This window comes from Tachysurus vachellii, chromosome 19 (assembly GCF_030014155.1).
Source record: "Tachysurus vachellii isolate PV-2020 chromosome 19, HZAU_Pvac_v1, whole genome shotgun sequence".
NCBI lineage: Eukaryota > Metazoa > Chordata > Actinopteri > Siluriformes > Bagridae > Tachysurus > Tachysurus vachellii.
The window spans coordinates 20268227-20280466 of record NC_083478.1 but is presented as its reverse complement, the minus strand read 5'-3'; the positions used below and the strand labels follow the sequence as shown (position 1 = coordinate 20280466).

Here is a 12240-nt window from a genome sequence, read left to right as displayed (position 1 = left end):
CACTATGAGTAATTTACATGGCATTAGAGCTACTGTACCAAACCATGCGGTGATATCTGTGCGTGGGGGCGGAGTCAACATGGAAGAGACCACGCCCGCTTTGGTAGCATAATGAGCATAATGGATTAAAATACATTTAATTTGTCAGCAATCTTTATTGAGTTTATTAATTTAGTTTTACTAAAGAAACGTACACAGTTTTACATACGTATTAGCAGACTAACTTAAAAACAATGTTATATGCTCTACAGAGGCAGTATAAAAGGACAGTCACCCTATCAGCAAGGACGTCCATGCACCGCTTGTCCAGAAGGGACGCATAGATGTTTGAACAATTACTGCGGTAAGGTTACCTTCTGTACAGTTATGTTCTGTTCATGTCCTTGTTGATAATAACTTATCTTGTACAAATGCAGTTCTGTTTCTATGGTAACAACATATACAGGGATTTGGTCTTTGGTACACAAATAAAAAACAACTTGACTGATCATTAATATGGTGACATTTTCTGTTTTTTGTTTTGTTTTTTTAAAACATTTACGGAACGAGTCTCCAGCGTCAGAGCTTCGTAGTTAACCGTATGTTTTCTGACGCAGGACACTCCGTTTTGTTCAGTTTTATTTGTTAAATTGTCGAGCGTCTGCCAGAAGAGTCCCGATTCTTATAACGAATGTCGTGGCTGTACATTTTCTAAACGTTTATCATGATGCTAGTAAAGTTAGCATTTTGCTTTCATGTTCAGCAGAATCTTAAACCCCGTTGTGTCTTTCCTCCAGATCGAGGCACCGATGTTCCTGTAGTACTCACAGATGCAGCTCTAGCATTGTTACGTAACACCACTGCATATTCAGGAGGATTTACCAAACCCTCGTCAGTTCCTCTACTGCTCGCTGGTCTGACGGTGCTCTATTTTTTTATCCCTGGGACTTTTACAGAATGTTGAAGACGGCCGACTTGATTTCGTCGTTCCACTGACATAAGAATCCTTTACAGCCAAAACTGTACATTTGTTTTTATTTGTTCTTTATGTACAGTATGTTTTATATATATATATATAGTATATAAAATCATGCCCTAAATAGCACTGGATGAGTCCTTGACCTGCTGTTGCCTTGATTTATTATAGTAATAAATAAGACACATCCTATAGTATTATATCTAAAATGTTCAGAAATCTATTTATTTTGAATACTATAATATCGTACGGGTTACAGTGGGTGTTTTTCCACGTTAAGCTCTTTACATTATCGTTCAGTATTTATATACAGTATACATATATATTTTACACACAGATTATTATATTATATTATGTATTATATGTTAAATAAATAAGGAGGGTTTTTACTTTTTTGTTGTTGTTATTGTTGTTGTTGTTTGAACTAAAGACTAAAAATGAAACTCTATGAAACAAAAATTACAGAAAAATTACAGAAAAATAAAGAAATTTATTTTAAAAGTTTATTCTAACAAGCTATTTATAATTGTTCTAAGCCACTATCCTTTTTGTCATTTTGTCTTATTACGTGAAAAAAAAAAGGCTGGACGTATTTGGACACGTTATTTGTGACTAAATGAATAGATTATTTATCTACATGCTCACTTTTTGTTTTCAGTTGATGGAACCGTTAGTACATGGACATGAACCCAAGAATGTTTTTGTCTTATTGTCAAGATTTCACAGCAGCTTCTGTAGATATCTACCTATGTGCTGTAGCTGTTATCTCTTATAAAGACTATCCTGTGCTTTCCCAGGACTCCCGTGACCTCCATACTGTATGAGTAATAGGATTTGGTGCCAGTGCTGCTGTTACCACTCATGTTTTCCACATAATATGATAAGAAAAAAACAGTCCAAGCTGTTCACCAAGATGTCCATTACTCTTGGATGATGTGTACATTCCCATATCACGATGCTCCCACTACCGTGCTTCACTGTACACATGGTGTACACGTGATCCTAAAAGTGACCCTTCTTTCTCCAAACATGACATACGTTCGTACTATTGCTAGTGAGCTGTTTTATTTCTTTAGTCTGTCCAGAGTAGATTGTTCTAAAGAAGAGAAGCACAATCTGTGCAGAGCTTTAGCAGAGGACTGCGACAAAAGCGATGTAGAATCATTGCTGGAGATCATCATCATCATCATCATCATCATCATTGTCGAGTCATGAATTTTCCACTTGCATATTATAGAACTAATTAATCTGACAGGTTTAATGTCCTTACTAAAGCTCTGTAGCTTTCTCTATCCAGCTTTTTGTAAACCTGATTTGTGATGTCTATCCTTAAAAAGCAATATTCATTCATTCATGAATTCATTCATTTTCTACCGCTTATCCGAACTACCTCGGGTCACGGGGAGCCTGTGCCTATCTCAGGCGTCATCTGGCATCAAGGCAGGATACACCCTGGACAGAGTGCCAACCCATCACAGGGCACACACACACACACACACACACTCTCATTCACTCACACACTACGGACAATTTTCCAGAGATGCCAATCAACCTACCATGCATGTCTTTGAACCGGAGGGGGAGGAAACCGGAGTACCCGGAGGAAACCCCCGAGGCACGGGGAGAACATGCAAACTCCACACACACAAGGTGGAGGCAGGAATCGAACCCCCAACCCTGGAGGTGTGAGGCGAACGTGCTAACCACTAAGCCACCGTGCCCCCTCCTTTCTTTAAAACATACACAGCATTAAAGAAAGCTGACATCTAAAACCTGGAAACAGCAGAAAGTAAAAACAAATGATATGAATCACAGACATCCAACCCTTCATAACAAAGACATGTTTCTACGTGTCAACTCAAAAACCTCCACTTCTTCTGCTAGCATCCGGAGAATTTCACTCGAGGGTGCGGCTCTGGAAGGAACAAATTTAATAAAATATATTTTGGTATTGTGAATTATAAAACAAAAATAACTTTTCCCCAAAATCCTTGATTACACCTTTAAATGTGTACAATTCATGCTTATAATAAACAAAACGTATTAAAACCCAACACGTAAAGCTCTTTTCTCTTTGCTAAGTGTTTTTTGTTTTTTATATGAAAGTTTTGCTAAAACAACGAGCCTCAGGCTGCTCAAATCCTCAAATTAAACGCAGTTCTCCAGCTTCATACTGCAGATATTATGAAAGTGACTCTAGCACAGACACTGTAAAAACCCTGAGGAAAAACAAGAGTGGTTTGGATCTGACTGTGTCCTTTGTTATTTGTTGCATTCCTTTTCTTATGAAATGCACAGACAGAAGGAAACAGGGCCAGGATGTTAGGACACACATTGCTAAGTAAAAAAGTGATGCTTATGCTCCAGATGTAGGCTCGTGTTTGGACTGATACTTCCATAACGGAAGAAGATTCATGGAGCAGATGTCCGTGGATCTTACTGACAACGAGGAGGCACCGAAGCGTTCGTATGTGAGCTGACTTGTGTATGTGTGTGAAGAAAATATGTAACTTGACCTTGTGAGGGTTGAGCAAGTGTAACACAGGGTGGGAGTTCCAGGCAAAGGCGTTTAGAACCTCCTCTCTCTCTAATACACACTCTCGTAAAGCCATAAAAACCTTCTCAAACATGCTTAGCTCACATCTGGACTGACGAGCTTTCCTAAGAGGAGTACACTTGCTCTGTGAGGATGATTTGGAAAACAGCTTTGTACTATGCACGATTCGGACTCGTCCTGGCTTTAGTGTCCGGACAGCTCACTGAAGAACAGAAGAAGACGATCTTGAATTTACATAACATGTACCGCTCCATCGTCAATCCCCCAGCTGCTGATATGCTACGCATGGTGAGTGTTGACTGGACCTGATCTACCTCCATTCATAATGTTGCCAGCTTGGTGTACGGTGCATTAAGGCTTTAATGTACACAACAATAGATGAATTTTAATCCTCATAGTAAAAAGTCCAGCTTTAAATCTATAACAATTTACCGGGGTCAGAAACATGACTGCTCATGGGAGAAACTCCGGCCTCGGTGCCACTGACATTTAACCAATCAGAAGACCGAGGCATCGTTACTACTCATTCGTTTCCTTACATTTTTGTTATATGAAAAGCTTTGAAGATCCAGTGGCTTTAAAATAATCTCAGCGGATTATTTAAGGGTCCTTTCATCTCTGAGGGGAGAATGGAGGGGATGTTCCTCTGGGAGAACTCTTCATGGTTCTATGTACAGATTCTATGTAGAAAACTAATAACTTCGTAATAAAATCTTACACATTGCATGGAAGTAAGGGGAGACAATTATGTGGGATGTGGGATATGGTAGCCTAGTGTTTAAGGTGTTGGGCTACCAATCGGAAGGTTGTGAGATCGATTCCTATGTCCACCAAGCTGCCGCTGCTGGGCCCCTGAGCAAGGCCCTTAACGCTCAATTGCTCAGTTGTATAAAAACGAGATAAATATGTAGTAAGTCGCTCTGGATAAGGGCGTCTGCTAAATGCTGTAAATGTAAATTATCCAGCATAACTCACATCTGGATCACGTTAGCAACATTATTCCTCCTTAGTGCTTTGTGCAAGTCATCTGTGTGTTTGAGTAATTTTTTTACTCACATCATTCCACATGCATGAGGTGTACAATTTTAATCCGTCATCGTGTTTCTATCCACCCGTTTCATACGTCACCGTTTGGTCGTTTAAAGACAGTGTGGACATCCAGTGCGGTTGGACGATGTCTCATGGCTGTATGAAATTCCAAGGATGCAGCAGATAATGTGTAGGAGGATGATAGTTTTATCTTAGCTTCTTTCAACTGTGCCAACATGCAGATGTTGAGTATGCTGAGTAGTGTCTGAGTAGATAAGCTTGTGTAATGTGTGTGTGTGTGTGAGTGTGTGTGAGTAAAAATCCCCATATGACAACCCTGTGTACAAAATTAAATTAATTTAATAATGCAAGAATAACATTATTTGCTGCATCAGATTGCAGCCTTGTGATTGGTCAGATGTTGATTTGTTTAAAAGAGATTAACATATTTGTATGCATACCTGTATAGTGCTAACGTTTGCCGAGAGAAGACGTTTACATTTACGTATTAACCGAAGGACTCTTCGGCGTCAGCGCTTTGTAATAGTTACTAATATATAATCAACTATTAATGGATAAAACAGTGGCATGTTTATGTCATTACTAATAGTGTGTGTGATTACTGGAATATCGGAGACTGCAGTAACAGTAATAACTTCATCACACAACCACAACTGTTAGATTTTTTTTCTCTAACAGAACAACATGGAGGGTTTTACTGGAACGTAGTAAGTAGAGTTCGAGGTTCTTTACTCTAGTACTTGAGGTTCGAGGCTCTAATACACCAGGTGTGTCTGAGATTGGACAGAGCAAAGTTGGACTGTGTATTAGTGTACAAAACTGAAACAGATACGACTTTAAACAGGCTATTAATAACGCTCGGTGTAATATATCAGCCGGATGATGAAGGTTCTTCCAACAGATGAAAATACTCCAAGAGCTGGAGACTCCAGACTCCAGACACTGCAAGTCTAGCTACAACGACTAGCACCAGGGAAGTGAACAAAGAGAGTAGATATAACAAACAGGAACCAATCACCAAGCAGAGACAATCAGCGACTAAGACAACACACCTGAGGGAAAGATTGAGTTCAATTAGTGTCCATGGCAACAAACAAGTGGGCGGGGCAAACAATTAACAGCAAAGCAAACCAGCAGACAGAAACAGGGCAAAACACAGACAGACTCATTACAAAAATAGTCCATGACAGGATGATATTTCGGGGGCACGGTGGCTTAGTGGTTAGCACATTCACCTCACACCTCCAGGGTTGGGGGTTCGATTCCCGCCTCCACCTAGTGTGTGTGGAGTTTCGTGTTCTCCCCGTGCCTCGGGGGTTTCCTCTGGGTACTCTGGTTTCCTCCAACGGTCCAAAGACATGCATGGTAGGTTGATTGGCATCTCTGGAAAATTGTCCGTAGTGTGTGATTGTGTGAGTGAATGAGAGTGTGTGTGTGCCCTGTGATGGGTTGGCACTCCGTCCAGGGTGTATCCTGCCTTGATGCCCGATGACGCCTGAGATAGGCACAGGCTCCCCGTGACCCGAGGTAGTTCGGATAAGCGGTAGAAAATGAGTGAGTGAGTGAGTGAGGATGATATTTCATATATTAATGAATGACGCTGCACTTTTTAACTGTTTAGAGTTTTTAAAGATTTATAAAATGTACGGATTTAAATATTTTTCCATTCGATGTGAATTGATGTTGTAAAACATCCACAAAACAAATTAGCTCCCGTTGTCACTTCCATTATCACAGCTATTATCATCCGTTCCTTCACCAGCCTTGTGTTTTTTCTCTCTCTTAAAGTGAATATAATAAAAACCCAGAGCTTGTCATGTTATCTTCCCAAGATGAAAAGCTTCCAGCGACACGGGAGACTTCTTACCTGGGGTTTTCAGTTACATAAACTTCTCACAGAAATATCAACAATTCTATATTTTTCTTTGTTAAATAATAATTTGTATTATATTCGGCTTAAGATTGTTCCTTGTGAAGAACAAAAACGTGCTGTTCCGATAGATACGAGCACGTTTACGTACACAAACCTGTAATGACTTAACATCATCTGACCAATCAGAATTAAACAGCACTTGTAACAACGGCAGATGTCTGAAACGTGCGTTTGTTGTTATGCAGACGTGGGATGATGGACTAGCTTTGGTGGCAGCAGGTTACGCCGCTCAATGCATTTGGGAACACAACCCGGATGTGAAGAACGAACTGGGAGAAAACCTCTTCATCACCACCGGGACTCTAAACGTCAACAAATCCATAGATAAGTGGTACGCACAAAATCATGACTCTTCGTTTCAGATAAGATTTCACTGTGGCTCTGGTGCTTGTACTTGGCAGTGAATTGAATAACGTTGTGCAATATTGTTGAATGGTTGTGCAAACGTTCTCCATATCTGGTTGTTCTTCAATGGCAGGTTTGATGAACAAGAACATTACAACTATGAAAGCAACATATGCGAGGTATGGATATGCGGACATTACACGCAGGTGAGTGCTACAGTGAGTCCTGAGTGGCTCTAATTTTATTATTTCTATTCTTTTACAATCAGATATTTAGTTACACCGCTCAAATTCCATTAGAGCTTAAACACACACTTAGCATTAGCCTCAGTGGTCAAGCTGGCTACGGAGCTCAGGTAAATGTTCGACCAGAAAAACATTAACATCATAAAAGTTTTACTCCTGTAATGTTACATATGCCAAACAATAGCAACCGGCTTCAAATCATTCATTCATTCCATTCATACAAAAGTAATAGCACCCTGTAGAAGTAGGATGTGTTAGCATGTGTCTATGGTAATAGGCTGAGCTGCATTACTGGAAGATTTTTACATTATGGAGTTTAGTGGGTGTGGCTAAATGTTAATCAGCTGTGCCTTGGCTAAGGTTTATAATCTATCTAATCTGAGTTTTCAGTAAATTGGTTTGATTTACACTTTAATAAATGATGGACCAATAAAGGCACGGTGTCTTAGTGGTTAGCACGTTCGCCTCACACCTCCAGGGTTGGGGGTTCGATTCCCGCCTCCACCTTGTGTGTGTGGAGTTTGCATGTTCTCCCCGTGCCTCGGGGGTTTCCTCCGGGTACTCCGGTTTCCTCCCCCGGTCCAAAGACATGCATGGTAGGTTGATTGGCATCTCTGGAAAATTGTCCGTAGTGTGTGATTGCGTGAGTGAATGAGAGTGTGTGTGTGCCGTGCGATGGGTTGGCACTCCGTCCAGTGTATATCCTGCCTTGATGCCCGATGACGCCTGAGATAGGCACAGGCTCCCCGTGACCCGAGGTAGTTCGGATAAGCGGTAGAAAATGAATGAGAGAGAGTGAGTGGACCAATAAATAAATAAATTGCTCATTGGCTAAAGTTTTTGTGTGCATGTTAACAAGCCGATAAATGTGAATTAAAGGCACGTTTATTTAATAACCTTGTAGCTCAGTGGATATGCTTTATATTGTACTTTGTGTGCTGTGTGGCTGTTGCAGGTAGTGTGGGCGAAGAGCAACAATGTCGGCTGTGCATCCCACCTCTGCGGGACGGTTAAGAATTTAGCGTATAAGAACTCGACAATTCTGGTCTGCAACTATTCCCCACCGTACGTCTCTGTTAATTACATCAGGACTAAAAAACTACAATATAGCTTTCTAACATCATGAAAATTGTTAACATTATTCTCAAAACCTATGAAGAAATGTCACTTTCTACAAAGTGAGTTTCATGCTAAAGCTAAGTATAATCTCTTGTCTCAATTTCAGAGGGAATGTTGTTGGAAGACGCCCGTATGCTAAAGGAGCGCCATGCTCCAATTGTCCAGAGAAGGCGGTCGAATGTATAGAAAACCTCTGCAGTAAGACCAGAACCTCCAAATGCTTCTCTTGCACTATGCTACATTTATAAACTGTCATAACATCCTGTTAACACTCCTCTCTCCTCTGAAATTCATGTTTAGACTGAAACTGTTTATAATGTTTACTGATTCCTGAGCTAATTTTTTTTGCCTATTGCTGAAGTTGTTACTGTTTAGAATGGAGTTTAATACGACAAACAATTTCAGTGATCCCAACTCCAACGAATAGCGGTTTGAGCTCCAGCTAGCGTTAAACGTTTAACGTCATACTGTATGTAGGAGAAATCCAGCACAGACGTCGTGGAAATCAAAGCCACAGGATTGCTGAGTTTCTGCAGAGGCTCGACTCTAGTCGAGCTAGTTAGCACTCGACTCTAGTTAGCGATCTACATGATGAAGCATTTGATGGCCTTGATTTCGGTGTTAGCATAAAATTGGAATTTTTGATAGCAGGTGATGTGTTTGAGTAAAATTTACAGATGAGGAGGTGAAAGAGCTGCACAGAGGAAAGGAATAAAAGACATGTCAACAAACATGTCTTGGATGATGAACTGTATGAGCTTCGTTCATTTTTACCTCCATTTGGCAGACACCCTTTATCCAGAGCAACTTCCATTTATCTCATTTATACAGCTAAGCAATTAAAAGTTCAGGGCCAAGCTAAGGTGCCTACGACTAGCAGCTTGATGACCCTGGAATAGTCCAACACCTTAACCACTGAGCTACCACATTCTCGTAAGCTATGCTTCTTTTTTTTTTATTTTTTAAATAAGTATTCTTAGTAGAGTCTATAAGTGCTTATAGTCTAAGTCTACGTTTTTTTTTACACGTAAGTACATACAGCACCTCCTAACATGCTGGAATTACATGTTTCATTCTCATCATTCCAAACTAACTGTGTAGGAATTTTCACAAACAAAAGGCTAGTGTGATACCGAAGACTGCCAGGCAAAGGGTTCTCAGTAGCTCAGTTAATGCTAGCACAGGGAGTGTTTTTATTTTGGCTAATAACTGGTAGGTTACTTAAGCATAAGTTACTTTAACCTAAGTGCAAAACCCAAGATTACTGAAGAACCACAGACATGCTTTTTTAAGTAAGACATTTACTCCTGACATGTTTAAGTGGAACAAATGTAGTGTTTAGTTCTTATAACGTTAATAATGATAGCGTTGTATGCTAATATACTAATGATAACCGGGTTGTAAATTCTCTAAAGCTTTCTTATCTTTCTTACAGCCCCCACCGACAATACGACGGATGAGTACTACATGGGCACGCACCCGACAGAAACACCACTGACGAGAGCTGTGAGTTCAGCGGGATTTACAAAACTCTCAGCGGCTACGCTGCTGCTCACTGCTCTGACGGTCACTTTTATACTCTAAATACTTGAATACGATCATACGGCTAAAGCCGCCAATCCTGACATGTAATCCTAAGACATTTTTTATTAACTGTGGATGAAGTTCTTCAGATGCTCTTGTTGCTTTGATTTATTACCACTAGACTTTCACCATCGACAGCGTTCATATCAGATGTTAGCGGCCGTTTCGAGAGCCGCTCCAGATTATATTTAGCGATCACATTGCTCGTGCGTTTATGTGAGGCACAGATGTCAGGTCACGTGTAAAAGCTACACTATGAGAGATTGCTTTTTGTTGTCATTATTTAAATATTATAATTATTATCATTATAAGTTAAGGGAAATCCTTTAACAGAAAATCTGTCGAGTACAAACCTGGAAACAACTGATGGAAGCTAGTTAGCTAACAGAGAACATAAAGTAAATAAAATTACACGGATGAGAAAACAAATTATTCAAAAGTATATAAATAAACACAGGAAAAGACAAAAGAAGTCAGAGTTCTCCGCATTCTCATTTGTTTAGCAAGATATAACTTTAGATCACAGCTATTAGCCTCAGAAGCACAGAAAAATAAACATAACTCGTTTGTAAAAATGTTTCATATATCTGGTTAAAATGAACCTGTATAATCTGAAGAAGTCTAACGCTCGAGCACTTAAGCCAAAGCTAAAGGAAAGTAGCTTTGCTCATTTATTTAGCATTAAGTAAATGTATTTGAGGAATTCTTTGACTACTTTGGCAGTGTTATAAATGCATACTATTGGTGTTGTTACTATTTAGACAGTTTACTTGAATAAATAGATCGTATTAATTGACGCTTTTAGTTGTTCAAAGCGGTTACAACATGGTCAAAAACATTAGCTTGCAATACCATGTTTGTACCACAGAGGGCAGACTTTAATGCACAAGTTTAAATATATAAAGTTTATATATAAAGTTTAAATTATTTCATTTGTTGTGTAGAGCAAAATGTGTGAGTGGTGATACGACATGACTGAATTGAAAATAATCATGAATTTGTTTTTATATTTAGTCTGAACTCTTACGTTAATGCTCTAATTTGTGATCAAATACAAACTGGAAAAGGAAACGATTATGAAATCTTACATCCTGGCAAAATAACTGGAACTGAGTGAAGTAACTGGAGTGTGATGAGTAATAAAAGGACGTATTGTGTAGTATTACATCAGCACTTTGTTATAAAATACACAATCATATGATTTCTTTTTCTTTATTTAAATCATAATCATATGATTTCTTTTTTATGATTATATCAAACTACTAAACTTTTGAACATCATTTGCTGATTAACATGTTTCTTTAAACTCTAAAACTTTTTTAAATTTTTTTTATTACATACAATCAGGTGTAACAGGGTTCACTTCCAGGGTTGATGGTTCGATTCCCTTCTCTGATATCTATCTATTTGATATCGTATGTTTAAGGGAGTCCAGCAGGGGGCGACAGAGTCTTAATAACTGCTGATAGAAATAACTTGAGACCTCACAAACCCACCCACACACCACTTCTCTGTCTCAAGGCTAATTATTTACCTATTCGATGCAATATAATTTTATGCTACTTTATATTTTGTAATAAACTACTTGTTATTTTTACACACAATCTTTCTGCTCATAAATCCATACTTTTTTGATGCATATCTGTAAGAATAAAGTCAAAAGATATTAATTTTGTATTGAATAACAAGAATAAAAGTGTCTGAATATGTATTTCCTTTCACTGTGAACAATGTTCGAAAACCCCTGAACCTGACCTGGACTCATGAAGCGTTTGCGTGTGTTTGTTAACCGTCTCAGAGCAACAGGAAACTGTCAGTAGGAGTGTAGCCTGAATGTCCAGCGATCACAATCCAGCTTTTCTTTTATTAATCGAATTGTCGTGGACCATCTCGCTTGCTTCCGCTTTCAAAGTTGCTTTAAAATGAGATTAGAGCTAATTCTTGGTTAACTGATGTTACGAGGACAGTACAGTCATTGTAGCAAAGCAAACAACGCCTACCATGTCTGGAAAATGAGGAAATTAGGACAAGTGAAATATCTCACGCAGCTTCCCTGAAGTCACAGAAACGTACATCATGAACATCCTGGAATATTCAGCCAGTTTTTTTTTCTAATAGCTCAAAGACTATGAACAAGGAGAGGTGTTAATTTGATGAACCGGCAGCTAAAGGTCAACGGTCAAGGTTTAAAATAGTCCAGAATGCAGCAAAGGCACAGAAGCATATTGACAAAGACTCGTTTGAGTAAATCTTATAAATGAAAGAAACTGTAATTAGTTTCCCGCGAGGTGACTATTAGGTGATTATTAGCTCGGCTTTGTTTTACTTCCTGAAAGAGATTTCGGTGAAATCAATATCACACATGTATGATTTAGTAACGCAGATCTTCTCAGCTTAACCAGAGCCTTTCAATTTCTCAGCATCCTTAATGAAAAGAAAAGTGGCAACTCAT

The 12240-nt window shown here is 39.1% G+C and overlaps 1 protein-coding gene and 1 long non-coding RNA gene across 3 annotated transcripts in view; both read left to right on the top strand.

Annotated features, from left to right (window-relative positions):
• The window catches only part of LOC132861984 (uncharacterized), a 1245-nt gene extending 912 nt beyond the window's left edge, over nucleotides 1-333 (top strand). The window contains exon 3 of the long non-coding RNA XR_009649989.1: nucleotides 252-333. This is a non-coding gene — a long non-coding RNA (uncharacterized LOC132861984). The remainder of the gene's footprint in view (nucleotides 1-251) is intronic.
• A 3056-nt stretch (nucleotides 334-3389) lies between these two features.
• On the top strand, nucleotides 3390-11392 carry LOC132862697 (peptidase inhibitor 16). 2 transcript variants are annotated; one of them, XM_060894878.1, is made up of 7 exons: nucleotides 3390-3800; nucleotides 6681-6826; nucleotides 6974-7046; nucleotides 8041-8150; nucleotides 8311-8402; nucleotides 9036-9137; nucleotides 9640-9769. In XM_060894878.1, exons 1-6 carry the CDS (start codon nucleotides 3645-3647, stop codon nucleotides 9101-9103), a joined length of 645 nt encoding a protein of 214 aa, XP_060750861.1. In that variant the 5' UTR covers nucleotides 3390-3644; the 3' UTR covers nucleotides 9104-9137; nucleotides 9640-9769. The 2 variants fall into 2 exon arrangements, with proteins under 2 accessions (XP_060750861.1, XP_060750860.1); XM_060894877.1 differs by lacking the exon at nucleotides 9036-9137 and having other exon boundaries at nucleotides 3392-3800; nucleotides 9640-11392.
• Nucleotides 11393-12240: the final 848 nt, after the last annotated feature.

Bases quoted from the DNA above. Each gene is read 5' to 3' on its own strand.
- LOC132862697 (XM_060894877.1), top strand. From the start codon at position 3,645: ATGATTTGGAAAACAGCTTTGTACTATGCACGATTCGGACTCGTCCTG. The intron at 3,801-6,680 runs GTGAGTGTTGAC...GTTGTTATGCAG, and splicing joins CTGCTGATATGCTACGCATG to ACGTGGGATGATGGACTAGC. The intron at 8,151-8,310 runs GTACGTCTCTGT...TCTCAATTTCAG, and splicing joins GTCTGCAACTATTCCCCACC to AGGGAATGTTGTTGGAAGAC.